The following is a 16,350-nucleotide window of genomic DNA, read 5'->3' as shown; positions in this document are numbered from 1 at the left end:
AAGTCTGAATTCTGGCTTCTCCATTCCATATGATCACAGACCCAGTCCAAAGAATAATACCGTATTTTCATACTTCTGCAATACACAGCAACCTACAACCTTTTCTCTAAAATACCTGATTGTGTACTCTTTTTTCCTTTACCTTAATTCTTAGTTCTTGATTCTTGTATTGAACGACACTGGAATGAAGACTGGGAGTGGCTTTTAGATTGGGTTGTGTACTCAGGGAACTTTGTGGGCAGGAACTTTCCTGTGATCCTTTTGGGACTGCAGCCCTGGCACCAAAATACTGCCTTATGCAATACATGTGCTATATCCGCAGATGTAGCCGCTCTGCTGGACACAGTTCTGTGTAGAGAATTTAATTTTAATTTACATCCTACTTTGGGTAAGTATTTGGTTCTTGTTCTGCTGTAAATCTTTTGAAAGTGTGTGATGATGTCTATTCTATTTTAAATGGCCATCCGGTTCTTTTTGGTGCTCTCTTCTTCAGGGATTGAATATATTGTACTTGATTCCAATGAATAGATAGAAAAGCTAGTTGTCTTGATGATGAAATAGTTTGTTTGCAGTGGTGCTTTTTATTTTTTTCTAACAAATGAAAACAAGGTGCCTTTGTAAATCTGCCAAGTTCTGTATACTTTGTCTTTTTGCAGTAGACTTCTAAAACTAAGGAATAAAAAGAAATTCCTAGGGGCTGGTCTCTCTTTTTTTTGAGAGAGAAGGAGGGAGAGAGAATGAATCTTATGTAGGCTTCATGCCCAGCACAGAGCCTGACTCTGGGCTCAGTCTCACCACCGTGAGATCATGACCTGAGCCGAAATTGAGTTGGATACTTAACCTACTGAGCCACCCATGCACCCCAAGTTCTCTCTGTTTTTTGTTTTGTTTTGTTTTTAAGTATATGTGCTGCTGAAGTGAGCACTAGAGGCTGGTCTCTTCTTGGAAGTTTCACCATGAATGAGTTTTTTATATACATACGGGCTATCAACATTGTTTTGAAGTTTCTTTGGGTTGTATGAGAGGGAGGGAGGTCATTGTTCCATTCTCATTCATTTGCTTCCAAAGGAATAAGCGTTTGAATTTGATGAGTATACTTTCATGGTTTTATTTGCCTTGATAATGGGCATTAAATATTATTCATCTGTTAGAAATACTGATTTGGGAACAGGGTGTATATTTTAATAATGTGTATGGCTCACATTTTTTATGCATATTGTGGTCTGTAGGATATATTTTATTGATGTTGCTCAGGATCTGCAACTACTGGTTATATGTGAGTGTTTGGCATTTTCAGGCCACAATTTACTTGACATTAAATTTCAGACGAATTGCTGTCACCTTAAATAAAGAAATATCGTTGTTCAGGTTTTTGTAGGACTGTTATTCTTGAAAAAGTATGAGTTGTCTTTCATTATCTATCCTGCAACTCTGGAGAATACAAAAAATATTATAAGGATGTAATTGGTATCCCAAATATGCAGAGGCAAATTTCTTAGGTATTATTAACATTGAGTGTTTATATATAGTTCCATTCTGTTTCTGTGTTTTCTTAAAAGGGTAAAGATGCAGTGTTAGAGAAGCATTTGTCATTCCGTTTTATTTTATTTTTTAAAGTTACCTGCTTTTTTTTTAATGTTTATTTTTGAGAGGGAGAGTGGGTGCACGTGTGAGTGAGTTGGGGAGGAGCAAGGAAAGAGGGAGACAGGATCTGAAGCGGGCTCTGCTCTCGCAGCACAGAGCCCGATGTGGAGCTGGAACTCACGAACCATGAAATCATCACCTGAGCTGAAGTTGGACACTTAACCGACTGAGCCACCCAGGTGCCCCAAAGCATATGCCATTTTGATCAGAGCCTTGTGAGTGTGGAGAACACACACAAAAAAGTATTGCGGATGAGGAAATGGCTTGGGCAAAGAAAGAAACTCAGTTGAGTAGAAGTGGATGAGAGTAGTATTTAAGAAGTTAGCCTGATTGGATGAGTTCTTTTCGGAATGGAATAGAAGAGAGATTGCTTTGTGAGGTGTGGCTCAATTCTAGAAGGCCTAGAAACAAGGAGGATGAGTTGGAGGAATTATTCCCTGTTTGTGAGCATGAAAGTGACATACAAGTAATATAATTTTGGAAGTGACCTAATAAGTAACAATTCTGGCAGCATTGTAAGGTTGAAAAAAGGAAGTCTAAGCTCTTACCCATTAATCCACTGTTTGAACTACAGTTATAAGGATTGGTGATTGAGAAGGAAAAGGACTTCCCCAATTTTCCCGTTAGGTCTGAGCACCTCTAATGTGCACAGCACTGTGCTAGATACTGTGGGAAAACAGACTCTGTATTTAAGGAGCTCATGGTCTAAGCGATGTGTACGTATGAACTAACCATGATATATTGTGAGAAATGTTATGTTAGTGGTATTATCAAAGTGCAGTAGGGAGTTGAGAGGATAGAGTGGGTTGTCTTATGATACAGAGTCTAGAAGGATTCAAACATGATAACCGGAAGATGAGTGAGTTTTCATTAGAAGACAGGGTGTAGAACATTGTAGGCAGAAAGAGCAGTATGAGCAAAACCAGATAGCATGAATGGAGAGTTGGGGTAGATGAGAGGTATTACAGGAGAGAAGCCTAGAAATGGCAGAAATGGGGCCATGATGGGAAAGACCTTAATCTGAAACTAGTCTACAGACATTTGTGTAGACAATAGGAAGCCATTTGAAAGTTCTTGAGTAGAATAGTGTGAGCAAATTTGGTTTTTAGAAAAAGAACTTACAAGTGTTCTCTAGAATGTAAGGAGGAGAAAAGGAAGTCAGAGACCACATACAGAGCATTTGCAGTACTGTAGAAATGAAATGAATAAGGACCAGATCTTAAAGTAGTGAATGAACAAAGGGGACAGATTTAAGAATCATAATTTAAATTCTTTTCATGTCTACTGCAAAGATACTTGTTTCATCCTTGATCAACTGAGAAATAAGCAACCTACCAGCCCCTTTAAATTTTTGTTGGTTTTTTTTTTTTTTACTTTCTTGTTAAGTAAATTCTCAAACATTAACAAGTCGATAAAATAGTACAAATGAACCAAGTACAAATGAACCAACAAGTAGATAAAATAGTACAAATGAACTCGTTAGTTTAAGTTCATATTTGAGAGAGAGAGAGAGACAGCACCACATGAAAGTGGAGGAGGGGCAGAGAGAGAGAGGGAGAGAGAATCCCAGCCCAGCTCCATGCCAACAGTGCAGAACCCGAGTGGGGCTCAATCCCATGAACCATGAATTGTGAGATCATGACAATTGTGAGCCAAAATCAAGAGTCAGACACTTAACTGACTGAGCCACCTAGGGACCCCTTTTTTGGCTTAATTTTTGTTTTTGTTTTCAGTGAAATGAAAGGAGATGAAGTTTAATAGAAAAATAAAGTCACTTAATTGGTTATAAAAGCAGTTGTGTAATTTTATAATTCGGAGTGAGGGGCAAGGGAAGAGTGACTAGTGGGAATGGGTTACATAGTATGTGTGAAAAAAAAATTGACCACAACCTTCTCTTAAAATATTTTTATGTCTGTATGTGCACACACATGCATAGATGATTTTTTTTCCTCTGTGTATGTATAAGCTGTGTTTTGAAATTTCACAACTATGTGTCTGTTATTGTCCATTATACCAAGCATTCATTTGTACCCTTTTAATTTGGAAGCACGTATCTTTCATTTCTGGGATATTTTCTTCTATTATGTTTTTTACTTTCTCTCTGCTTTCTAATGTCTTCTGGGCCTCCTATTCAAATATCGGACTCCTTTTTCTTTTTTTTTTTTTAATTTTTTTTTTTAATGTTTATTTATTTTTGAGGAAGAGAGAGAGGAGACACAAAACTTGCAGCAGGCTCCAGGCTCTGAGTTGTCAGCACAGAGCCCGATGTGGGGCTCAGACTCACGAGCCTTGAGATCATGACCTGAGCCAAAGTCGGATGCTCAACCTACTGAGCCACCCAGGCACCACCGCCCCCCCAGCCTTTTAAAAAATTCCTTTTTAATTAAATATCGGACTTCTTATAGCAGTCCTTTAATTTTCTTTTCTCTTTTACTTTCCACCTCTTTGTCTTCCATTATCTGGGAAATTTTTTCCACCTTATAACCCTTCTGTTCACTGTCATTTCTGTGGTTATATTGTTAATATTCAAGAAAATTTTTCTTTAGTATTTAACCTTAGTGTCCTGCTGTTGTTCATGCATGCAGTGATAAGTGTTTTTTTTCTCATCTGTCTCTCAAAAGATATTTGTGTTGATGATACGTTGTTTGTTTCATTTAGGTTTTATTTTCCTGCATAGTGTGTTTGTTGTTTTTGGCCTTTGACTGACTTTTCTCAAATGTTTGTTGGTCCTTGGCCATTCACTCACAAGGGAATGGGCCACTCAAAAGGTGATTGGGAACTCTGAATATGAATAAAATTTGCTATAGGCTTTTCTGTAGGGCTAAGCTTTTTTAATAGTCCCACACGTCACTATCTTTAGGTTGTTTTGTTTTTTGTTTTTGTGGTGATTTGATTTTTTAGGGAATAGATTCCAGTTGCCTGCCTAGAGGGTTTATACTTACCTGATTCAAATGTTCTGGAAACTGGAGTTGTCCAGTTGCTGAACCTTTTGAGGTTCTGCCATGAGAATCATAGTATCTTTATTTTCTTATTGCTGACTTAGGATTCAGGTTTCTTTATTCGCTCAGTCAGTTACTATCTTTTCATGTTTTCAGAGTCCCAAATTTTATTGCGTTTGCAGTCTTTTTGTTCTTGTGGGTTGAAACAAAATTTTGGTAATTTATATGGTTTGCTACTTTTCCTTTTTTACCTTAACATGTATGTGGCAGATGCTTTTCTAGGTTATTAAAGTTTTTTGATAACATTTTAAATAGTTGCATGATGCATTATTTGGGTGTAGCACACAACAAATTTCTTTTTAGATATTTTGTTTGGAAGGTTAACCTGTGAAGGGCAGCTGAAGGAAATTTCATAAAATAATTTAAGTTTTGGTACATTGGTAGCATAATTTGGGTAAATATTGAGCTTCTCAAGGTTACAGACTTCAGTCAAACTTTTGTTTGGATATGTAAGACCTGACATGACTCTGTGTTTAGAGAACCTGTCATGGTATCTTATAGTCATTTCTTAAAATATTAGATCATATTAAAAAATTATCTCATTCTGGTTAAACAAATTCTGTCTGTAACCCTGAGTACAACATCTGAAGAAAAACAAGTGGATGCAAGTTGATTAGGAGACTTGCTAAAATGGCGAGGACTTTCAGAATTAGTAAGAGTATTTTACAAGGAAATAAAGGAGAAAAGAAAACTAAGGAAACGGAAGCAAATTTTACATGTTTAAAAATGTACTGTCTTCCTGATGTCTTTTCCCCTGTTGTAAATAATTTTTCATCTTTGCTCTTTCTTTTTTTTTTCATCTTTGCTCTTTCTTTTTTTCCCTCCTCTTTTACTTCTTCAACTCTCTTCCCATTCCCCTCCCCAGTTTTTAATTGAGCATTGACTATGTTAGGAAGCAGCTCTGACTTAAGTAGGGAGGGGAGGTGAGCATTATAGACCTAGACTTTGTGATCTTAGGGTTTTTCTGACTTAATGGGAAAAGTCGTGATTGATTAGATAATTGGGCCAAAACTCCATGTCCTGTGAAAGACTTTGAAGTGACATTTAAGGTGAATCCCAAAGTCAGTCAAATAAAAATATATACTGAACACTTATTCCAGGCACTGTTTTTAGGTATTGGGATACAGATTTGAATAAAACCTACATGCAGTATAAATCCTTGTAGTCCATGATAAGAAATTTAGGTTTCATTCTGTTTGTGTTGGGAAACTATTAGAGAATTTTGAGCAGGAGAGAGACATGAGGTGATTTACACTTTTAATAACAGTGCTTGGCTGTATACAGGGGATAGATTTTTTAGAGGTAAGGTCAAAGCAGAGACAATTCAGTAGAACAGTTGAGAAGTGGTAAGTTTAACCTGGGTTTTAGGGGTGGACATAATAAATGGTTGAATTTGGTATATATTGTAAAGGTACAGCTGACATAGGATTGTCATATCTATTGGGGAGAATCAGAATGGGGGATAGTAGGAAATCAGTAGTTTTGTTTTGACCACAGTAAGTTTGGGTTGCTTATTAGATAGATAAGATGTTAGATATAAATTATTGGAGCTCAGGGGAACAGTTGAGACCATACTGTCAACTCTCAATATTCCTGACATGCAGGAAGAATAATACATTTCTTTTTCTGTGTTCTCATAGCATTTTTATCTCAGATACTTTTTTCATAGCATTTATTGTATTGCTCTGGTTGTTTATGTGTCTGTCTTGTCCCATGGCCTGAGATTTTGTTCTATTTCTCTCGGTAATCTCAGCTTCTGGTGAAAGATTTTTAGATAACAATAGATATTTAATGTTTGATGAGTGAACCATGTTTTATTTCTCTCGTCACCACATTCTGTCAGTTTACCTGTCAAGTGTCTATCAAATCCATTTCTTTCTATCCTCATTGTCTTAGTGCTGATCCTCAGTCATCCCTCATTAGGATCTGGGCCTTTTAAATGAGTTTTTTTAATGAGTGGAACTCATTTTCAAGTAAAATGTCCGTGTAAAACCCTAATTGTATGAAGACACCAATTGTGGATTAGGTTCTGTGGTATTAATAAGAGATCTGAATTTAATGACTCAAATATTCTTTTTCTCATGTAATGATTACGTGAAAGGTAGATAGTTTCTGGAATTGAATCAGTGGTTTGAGTATATCAAAGTGTCTGAGGGTTTCTTGGCCTTTGTCTCCTGGGGAAAGAGAATGATGCTGAATTTAGACTGAACAGTAGAATTTAAGTAGGGCATAAAATATGGTGTGATGTTCTTCAAGTGTAGGGTAAATGTAGTTTGTTTAGATTTAATAAATAAATGATTTAAGATAGGCAGGTGAGTATAAAAGCAAAAGAACATAAAGGAAAAATTTCACCAGTCTAAAGGAGTATGACTGGACCATACTCAAAAGATCTGATAGGAGTAGAAAGGATGGCTCAATATGGGAGAAATTATGGAGTAAGTAGATAACTGATTTGAAAGTCAATATAAAGGAGGGAATAGAGGTTATTAAGGAAACAGCCATCAAGCTTTTAAGTGTGCTGAACTGGCAGGAGAGTGTACTGTTGATGATGGGGAAACAAATGGTATGGAAAGTTGTTAATATTCATGTTGGAGCAAATCACAGTCTGAATAGAAAATGGTCAGAATGGCGAAAATGGCCACTGGTTGTTTTCTTAGAATGGTAGTAAACATAGAAGGGGAAAATTCTTCAAGGCCTTTCTTGAACTTTGAAATGTGGGGTCATAACCATGTATCTTGGGCTCATTTGTGGCAGTTTGAGGGAATTTATGAAAGGACTAAAGAGTTAGAGCTTACTAGACTTTTAAGTAACATTAATGTGAACTTGTTAATAGTTGGGAACATTTTGATTCCATAATCCATCTTTGGTGCCTTTCTCATAATGCTGTTCTAAGATAAGGTAATTTTATTAAATATTCAGCAACAAAACATTCTTCATATTTAATTTAAAATTAGATGTTACAAATTTATTTTACTACCTGTAGTATATTTGAGTGTTCTATTAAATAAGCTAATAACCCTTTTTTTTAAGGTACAGCAAGGACGAACTGGAAATTCAGAGAAGGAAGCAGCACTTCCATCTACAAAAGCTGAGTTTACTTCTCCTCCTTCTTTGTTCAAGACTGGACTCCCACCAAGCAGGTTAGTTAGACAATTAATAACTCCATTTATTGAAGGCATTGGTATCTTCATCTTGTATTAGTGCTATAAAATGTAAAAGCGCTGAATATTCTGTCAAAGAACATTCCACGTTGTTTTAATACAAAATGAGTTCTTTGTGAAAAACTCTTCTTGGTGCCTTCCCATTTAAAAAACATTTAGGTGAGCAAGAAATGAAGCATGGTATATAGTTACACGTCCGTAAAAAAGACAATCTTACATTCAGGAGAGATGGCAATAACAATGGTCTTGCTGTTTTCTGTGCTTATTATTCTTACATAAAGAATTATTGGACTTCCTAAGTCTAGATCTATTGGCCTAAATGTGTTTTACAGATTTTAGTAAAAGATGGTAGACATTTCAGCCTGGGCAATCTTTCCAATTAAAACCACTTTCTTTTCTTTCTTTGGTTTATTTTGATAATACCTAACTTTAAGTTCCACGAGGTACCAATTGTAAGAAACAAGTGTGCTGGCAAATGTCCTTTTAATTTAAACATGACAAATGGTTAGCCTGTTACCAGGAAAATGGTAAAGGATAAACTGAGACTAAGGAAGTTTGATGTTAGCAGTTTAATTTTGAGTTAGGTAAAGATGACTTAAATCAGGTATTTCTCTGGGCCTGAAACAGGTCAGTCACCAAGCTGTTACTCGTTCTCAGCCAGATCATTTACCTTTTGCGTTACTTGCTTAAATTTATTTTATACAGTTTTCTGGTTTTGTTATTCTGCAATTTTGAATTGCTATAAGAGATTATATTTCATAATATACAAATGCAGGAAGAGCCCATATGGGAACATGTGGTTTAGCCTTAAGATAAAGATTCTTGAAACTTTCAGCCAAAATTAAATGTCACAAAGCCATCTTGGATTTTGACTCTCTTCTCATCCTAACAGTTATTAGTCATGGACATTTTCAAATATTATTTAAATAAATGCAGTCTCATAAAATGTTTGGCTAAGAAGTTATGATAGCTGAGGAATACTGATTCCTTTATTATGTAGTCTTCTTTTGCTTTTTTTTTTCCTATTTTAAAAGAGGTCACTCTTATTCATTGAGTTTATCGTGTTCTGCAGTAGAGAAGGATGTGAAGAGCTTGGACTCTAGAGCCAGACTTCTGGGGTTCAAATTCTGGCTCTATTGCTTACTAGCTCTGTGTCCTTGAGCACATCCCCTAATCTTGTTCTTTCATTTCCTGATCTGTAAAATGTAATAATAATAAGACATCCCTCACAGGGTAGTTATGTATATTAAATGACTTCATTTATGTGAAATATTCTGGAAAAATAATACAGAAGTAATACTCTATAGATATTTGCTAATAAACTATTTAGGAATTAGTAGCAGGACTGCCCCCTCCATCAACCAACCAACCAACCAACCAACCAACCTACCTACCAACCTTGGGCCAGATTTGTAGGGCATTGTACTGTTATACAGGCTTTGGCTTTTCCTATAAGTAAAGTAAATGGGGTGCCACTGTCAGAGTTTGTGCAGAGGAATGAAATTATCTACTGTAGGTTTCGTAAGTCTTCATTGCTTTATTTAAGATCAGACTACAGAGAGATTAAGGGCAGAAGCTGAGAAGCCAGTTAAGAGGTCGTAACAGTGATCTAGTCAAGAGATAATGGTAACTTGGACAAAGTGGTTGTGGTGCAGATGGTGAGAAGACAGATATTGGATACATTTCAAAAGATGTAAAAGATCTTTTACATCTGAAATAGAAGAGACTACGGGAGGAATGCTTTTTTTGGAGGGAGAAGACCAAGAGTTCAGTTTAGGATACACTAAAATTGAGTTGTCTATTAGACATATAAGTGGAAAATTTGCATAGGAAGTAGATCTATGGATCTGCAATAGAGGGAAAAGGTATGGGCCGGAGATAGAAATTTGGGAGTGATCAGTGTTTAAGTAGTATTTAAATGAAGTTGTGAAGCTGAATTTGATTGTAAAAGAGGTAAGTATCCAAAGAAGTGGTAAGAGGGACAGAGCCTTGGGGCATTTCCTTGCAGGTCAGAAAAATAAGAATGAGGGAGGAGGAGATCCATACAGAAGAATTACTACTGACATAGGAAGAACACCCAGTGTAGTTTCAAAGTAGAAGAACAATTAACTACCAAATAATACTGATTGGCCAAGAAGAAGAGGGCTGAGGATGACTTTTGGATTTTTAGTTACTTTTTTAAGATTTTATTTTTAAGTAATCTCTACACCCAATGTGGGACTTGACCTCACAACCCCAAGATCAAGAGTTGTATGCCCTACTGACAGAGCCAGTGAGGCGCCCTGGCTTTTGGATTTTAAAACATAAAAGTTGCTGGTGGTCCTGACCAGGATCCTTTTTAGTGGTATAAGGTGAAGATTGAAAAAAGACTTCTTGGAATGGATTCAAGAGAGAATAGGAGAGGAATTAGAATGAGAAAATACGTATAACTTCTTGGAGAATGTTTTTCTTTTTACTTTTGAGAGGGGCAGAAAAATGGAACAGTATCTGAAGGGAAATGTGGGGTCAGGAGGCTGTTTTTTTCTAAAATGAAAATTACAGCATGCTTGTATACTTACAAGAATGAGTTGCTAGAGGGGAAGTTGATGATTCAAGAAGCAAGAAGGGACAGTTGTTAGAACAATGTCCTTAAGATCAGAGGGGACGGGATATAATGGGGGGGAAGGGAAGCGGCACAGTTAGCCTTAAAAAGGAGATGGGCAGTTCACTCAATAACAGGAGAGAAGGGGGGGTGGGTAGGTAAGATAATGATGGGAGTCGGTTTTTCCCAACAACGCAGGATGCTGACTTACCTGGTGGATGTGAGGATGTAGAAGTGGGTGTTGAACGTTTGACAAGAGGAGAAATTCTGAAATAGTCATTTAGAGGTGTGTGAATAAACTTAGGGGGAAATGAGTCAGATTGTAGCCAGTACTTGGAGGGAAGTGTGCTGTCAAAAGAAGACTTTTTTTTTCAAGATAAAAATTGCAACATTTTTATATGCTGGTGAGAATGAATTAGTAGAGTAAAAAAATTGAAAAGGGAGAGAGACTGTACATTTCCAACTTTTCTTGAAGTTGATGGTTATGTGTTTAAAATGAGACTAGTAGTCAGCTTGCTTGGATGTGTTTGTCTTGCCCTTGCCAGGTATTTGTATGTTTATGAAGACTAGCTAGAGTGGGATTTAATATGAGTTGTGGTTATACCAGGCAAATATGACAAAGGTGCAAGGAAGGTGAGAGGGTCCTTGAGAAAGTGATTATAATGATGGACGGCCATGGACTGAAGAAGAGATGGAGAATAGTGGCAGGAAAGGGTCGGTAAAAAGGTAAAGAAATGACAGAAAAATTAGTTGATCTATCACTACTACCAAAAAAAGTGGATAATTGCTACCATAACCTATAGAAACATACCCAACATGTCAATGTTGTCACTTTCTTGATACAGAGAACAATACCTGTTTTTCATTAAGAAAGTTTGTTTTCTGGGTTCCTCTTCACTTGATCAAAAGCACACTTTTGTTCATTGTGAAGTATTTCCCAAAATAAATACTTGTGTTTTTCTGTTTTGGTCTTTGTATTTATGGAGATTAGAAGGACCTGTGTGAAAGTAAAATTTTACTGACTTTGGGGAGTAGACAGGAATGCCATTTAAGACATAATAGAGACTGCCCAACAAATAGTAATGAGCTGTACTACTTACTGACCTAACCACTGTATTGCCTTTGTTTAAAATCTTAGATTGCCTTACTAATGTGTAGATGACTATTGGTATGTTTGCACAGAATTTTTTTAAATGGATCTTTGTACTTTATCGATGGAAATGCTGGGTTTCTAACTTTCTGTGTTGCCCAGCAAATTGGCATACTTAAGTAAAATGTTAATATTTAATATATCAGAACGTTTTCCTATATCTTTAAAAATTTTCATATTATGTCAAGAATGTACAGCTTGATAAATTTTCACAAACTGAACACTCATGAACATTGAATATTATTCACCCAAATTTATCATTTATTAACATTTTGCCATATTTGCTTTATAATTTGCCCAAAATATTTTCCTTTTTGAATCATTTGTTAATTGTAAACATCATTTTTTAAGAACAAGGACATTCTGTTATGTAATCTTAGGACACAGTTAATCAAAGTGAGAAAATCTTACAATGAGCCAGTATGTTAATATACAAGTCATAAATTTTGCTGATTATTTCAATGATGTCTTTAATGGCAGTTCTTTCCTTGATTTCGGGTTCAGTCCAGGGTCATTCATTATAATTAACTCTTTTATCTCATTATTTTATCATCTGAGACAGTTTCTCAGACATTCTTTGTATTTGTTGACTCTGAATTTTGAAGAGTGCAGTCTGGTTGTTTTGTAAGTCATCTCCCTCAATCTGAGTTTGCCTGATGTTTCCTCTTTATTAGGTTCAGGTTTTGCTTTTTGGGCAGGAAACTACATATGTGATGTTCTGTCCTCAGTGCATCAGCCTTGAGGTACATGATGTCATTTTCCCCATTTTTAAAGATGATAACTTTAATCACTTAGTTGTAATGGTGTTCTTTGGGTTTCTGCACTGCAAAGTTATTGTTTTTACTGTTTGTATTTAATAAATAATATGTGAGGAGATGGTAAATATCCTGTTTCTTTTTTAAACTTCCCAAACTTTAAAATCCCATTGTTGATTTTTGCTTTTTCCTGTTACTACTGTGATGACTGTAAAATACTGATTATCTAACTCTGTTATTTCTCTTACATTAATTAGCTGGCATTCTTCTTTAAAAATGGGCTTTCCCACCTCCTCCACTTATTTATTATCATCTAGACTCATTAATTTTTATTTTATATGTGAGAGAGTGTATTTGTTGCTTATAAATATGGTTTATTTGTATATGTAGTATATAAACTATATATACTACTTATATACTGTAATTCATATCGATGCTCAAATTGTTTCAGATTTGCTTCATGGGAGCCTCTTCAGAGTGGCTCCTGTGCCCTTTTGACATGTCCCCATCATGTTTTTTGTTTTGTTTTGTTTTTGAGGATTTTTTTACTTTCTAGCTTTACCGAATGTTCCATGCTTATCTTGTACTTCCTCTGCCCCTCCTTGGGAGCAGCCAGGGACTTGAAAGCACCTTGATGACTTTTAATGGGAAATGATGATTAGAAACCAAGATCTTGGCACCAGTTATCCTCATTGCTGTTGGAGTGTCACTGTTTCTAGGCTTTTTCCGCACTCATGGCTGGGAGAAAACAGCCAATTTCAATATAAAATTGCCTTATGTATAAATTTAATCATTCATCCTTCTTTTACTTCACATTTGACATCACAGGTTTCTACTTCCCTTTCCTTAATCCAGATTACATCTCTGTTTTACCACATTGAGAACCTATTTCCCAACAATTTCAGTATATATACTCTTCGCTTCATCCTAAAATACACTCAGAACAGATTAGGACTTCTGCACTTACCATTACAAAAACCAAACCTATTAAATAGAATTCAAGATTTCTTTGGAATTCTTTTTTTTTTTTTTTTTTTTAAGATGAGAGTATGTAGTTAAAATAGTCAGAAGTTTCCTTTAGAGTGGTTATATTAATCACTTAAAGTATTATATCCATTGTTTCTGTTTGTATTCAATATTAGCTTTTCTTTTTCTCCATGTTTATTGACATTTTTTTTTGCCAATGTAAAACTTTGAAGAGAGTCCCAAGTACATTCTTTCCCCTGCTTCTTTCACTCCTGTTAATAATTAACTTCATTGTGTCTAGTTTCTAGTTTATTCTTCCTTTGTTTCTTTTTACAAAAATAAACAGATACATAAGCATACATTTTTTTCCTATAGAAAACTTTGCTATTGAAAGAGTGTCTTATTAGTCTTTTAAAGGACTGGCAAGAGTGTAAATAGCTGAACTTTCTATGGAGTATTGCACTAGGGATATAATTAACTTTCTTTAGAATGTTATTTTGAAAGTTACTTTGAAATGGAATTTTTATGAAATATATTTATTTAGTGTAGGTTTTTATAAGACACATCAGAGTGTTACTTTTAACTGCTACACTAACAATATTTGTACCTATTGAAGAGTGTAGGGGAAAAAAATCTCAAAAGTTTTGAATAAGGTTTTGTGAAACCGTGGAAGTTTATGTCACTCATAAAAGCACAGAAATTTATTTCTTGATAATAACCTGATAAGCCCTTGGTTCTTCTCTTATTTCTGCATTTTGACATACCATTTTGAAAAAGATTTCTGAAAATATTCTAGAGTTACTAAAATGTTGATAACACGTTAATATTTAAATACCTACTAGTGATTTTAGTACTACAGAGACTTGAAGAAAATGATACGATAGGAACATGCTAAAGGACTTTAGAAAAAGCATGTCAAAAAAAAAAGGAAAAAAAAAAAAAAGACAGAACAAGGGGGGTCAGAGACAACAATATGTAAGAAAAAACATAGAAAATTTATCTCACCAGAAACAGCACCTCCTCTCAGTCTCAGACAAGTACTGCCTCCAGAAAAGCCAATTCCAGCGTTGGGAAGTGGCAGGACCGATATGGGAGGGCCGAATCACCTGACCTAAGGTAAGGCTGTTTTTAAACATTGGCTACTCCCTGATGTTTAGGTCATCAGTGTTGTTTTGTTTATTACTAAGATGATAAATTTTGATTGGATTGTACCATATTTTTGCCCCCTCAATTATGCTTTTTTATTACAGAAATTGAGGGTTTTAAAAATCATGAGTCAGGCCCTATCAGCTCACACCTTCCCTCTTCTCTCTCTGACTTTTATACTACATTATAAATTGCGTGGAACCATCTAATAGCTCAATAAGCGTTTTTTTTCTCCCCACTGCTGCAGGTTTAATTCTTTCTCATATCACACCCTATTAAAAAATCGCTGGGTGTTTCTCTTTGTTGAATAAAATTTAGCCTTCTGAGCTAGTATTTAGAACCTGTAAAATTGAACTGCATTGAATCTTTCCAAACGTTTTATCTCAACTATAGTGCATAAAGCAGCCATTTCATTGAGTCTACCAGCCGTCTTAGGACGTGTTAGTATTTCCCTTATTGTTGCTATGCTTTTACTCCTGATCCCCCTCTGCAGAATTCTGGTCTGTATTCTAAATCTTACACTTACAAAGCGTGCACCTTTGGATGGATACTGCATACTCTCTGAGCCTGTAAAATGGGAATCATAATTTCTATCCGAAGGGATGTAGTAAGAAGCAGTTATGTCAGGGTATGACAGTGCATTGCCAATAGTAATCAATCTGAGCAATTACAGTTTGCTTGACTTAGAAATACAGAGTTAGATACCTCCCTCATTTACTATTTAAAGTTTTAAACAATGGTGTGGGGGTGGTATTTTGTTGGTTTTTGTTGTTCCAGCATTTTAAACTTTCTTCCTAGGCAGGTTGATGCTCATACCTTAATGTGCTTTTAGTTATTTTCATTTATAAACTTTTAAATATGTAAGTTATGGTCAGATATCTTTGATCATAACACCTAAAAGAAAAGCAAAGGGAGGAAACAATCAAATTTTTATTTTTTTAGATTTCCTTTTCTTTGGGGACTCCATTATATATTCTTCACGAATAGTAAGAATTTCTAGTCAGCTTGGCTTTGATAGGATCTCTTGTTAGGAGAGAATAAGCTTAGTCATTCTCAAAAGTGGCTATTCATCTCAAAGTCAAAAATATTTTGACTTTTTTAAAGAATATCCAAAATGTAAGTATAGTAATTGATGCAGATAGAAATATATTACCTATATTCTTAGAATAGTATCAATTGCATGTGTTGCAGGTTATAGAATGAAAATTTGCATATCTTCCTGTTATTAAGTGCTTATTGACCTTTTTCATATGATTATATGATATTAATCTTAGGAGTTTTTTTCTGATGTTTGTTTATTTTGAGAGAGAGAGCGTGTGTGTGCACAGGTGGGCAGAGAGGGAGAGAAAAAATCCCAAGCAGGTGCTGACAGTGCATAGCCCAACACAGGGCTTGATCTCATGAACCGTGAGATCATGACCCGAGCTGAAATCAAGAGTCGGATGCTTAACTGAGCCACTCTGGTGCCCCAGTCTTATTTTTTAAAACTGGCATTCTTGAAGAACCAGTAGAAATTTCAAAAGAGTTACTTTAAATAAAGAAAAGTTAGATCTGATCAGTGTGGCGTGGAGTCTATGAATCTTTTCACATTTACTATTTCTGTGAAATCCCATAGTGTAAGAAGAGTGCTGCTAATATAATTTCTGTATAATAACAAACTTGGTTATTATAGCACACAGTGCATAGAGAAACTCTAGATTTATACTTACTTAACCTGGTCAGCAATCTTGGCAGTCTGCTTACTGATCCCCAAAAGGCCAGATGATAAGAGCTTTAATTTTCATCATTGTACTATTGAAACGAATCAGTAGCCATCTTTGTATATAAAGAATAGCTGTATTCTTAAACTTAACAGCAGTTTCATGGCATAAATACTGGATTTGGGTATTAGGTTTAGTTTTGTGCCTGTGTGAATTTAGGAAAGTTCCCTAAAATCTCTAGGCCTCTG

The 16,350-nt window shown here is 35.5% G+C and overlaps 1 protein-coding gene across 24 annotated transcripts in view; it reads left to right on the top strand.

The window, feature by feature from the left end:
* FIP1L1 (factor interacting with PAPOLA and CPSF1) overlaps positions 1 to 16,350 on the top strand; it is a 79,004-nt gene that overhangs the window by 17,605 nt on the left and 45,049 nt on the right. For 8 of the 24 annotated variants that reach the window (XM_058722574.1, XM_058722583.1, XM_058722579.1 and 5 more), the window contains 2 exons: positions 7,674 to 7,783; positions 14,265 to 14,372. In XM_058722574.1, coding sequence (XP_058578557.1) covers positions 7,674 to 7,783; positions 14,265 to 14,372 — 218 coding nt within the window. The remainder of the gene's footprint in view (positions 1 to 7,673; positions 7,784 to 14,264; positions 14,373 to 16,350) is intronic. The other 16 variants (XM_058722591.1, XM_058722586.1, XM_058722582.1 and 13 more) reach the window with 3 other exon arrangements.

This window comes from Neofelis nebulosa, chromosome 3 (assembly GCF_028018385.1).
Source record: "Neofelis nebulosa isolate mNeoNeb1 chromosome 3, mNeoNeb1.pri, whole genome shotgun sequence".
Lineage (NCBI taxonomy): Eukaryota > Metazoa > Chordata > Mammalia > Carnivora > Felidae > Neofelis > Neofelis nebulosa.
Note: the sequence above shows the minus strand (reverse complement) of the source record. Positions and strands in the feature narration are given on the sequence as shown.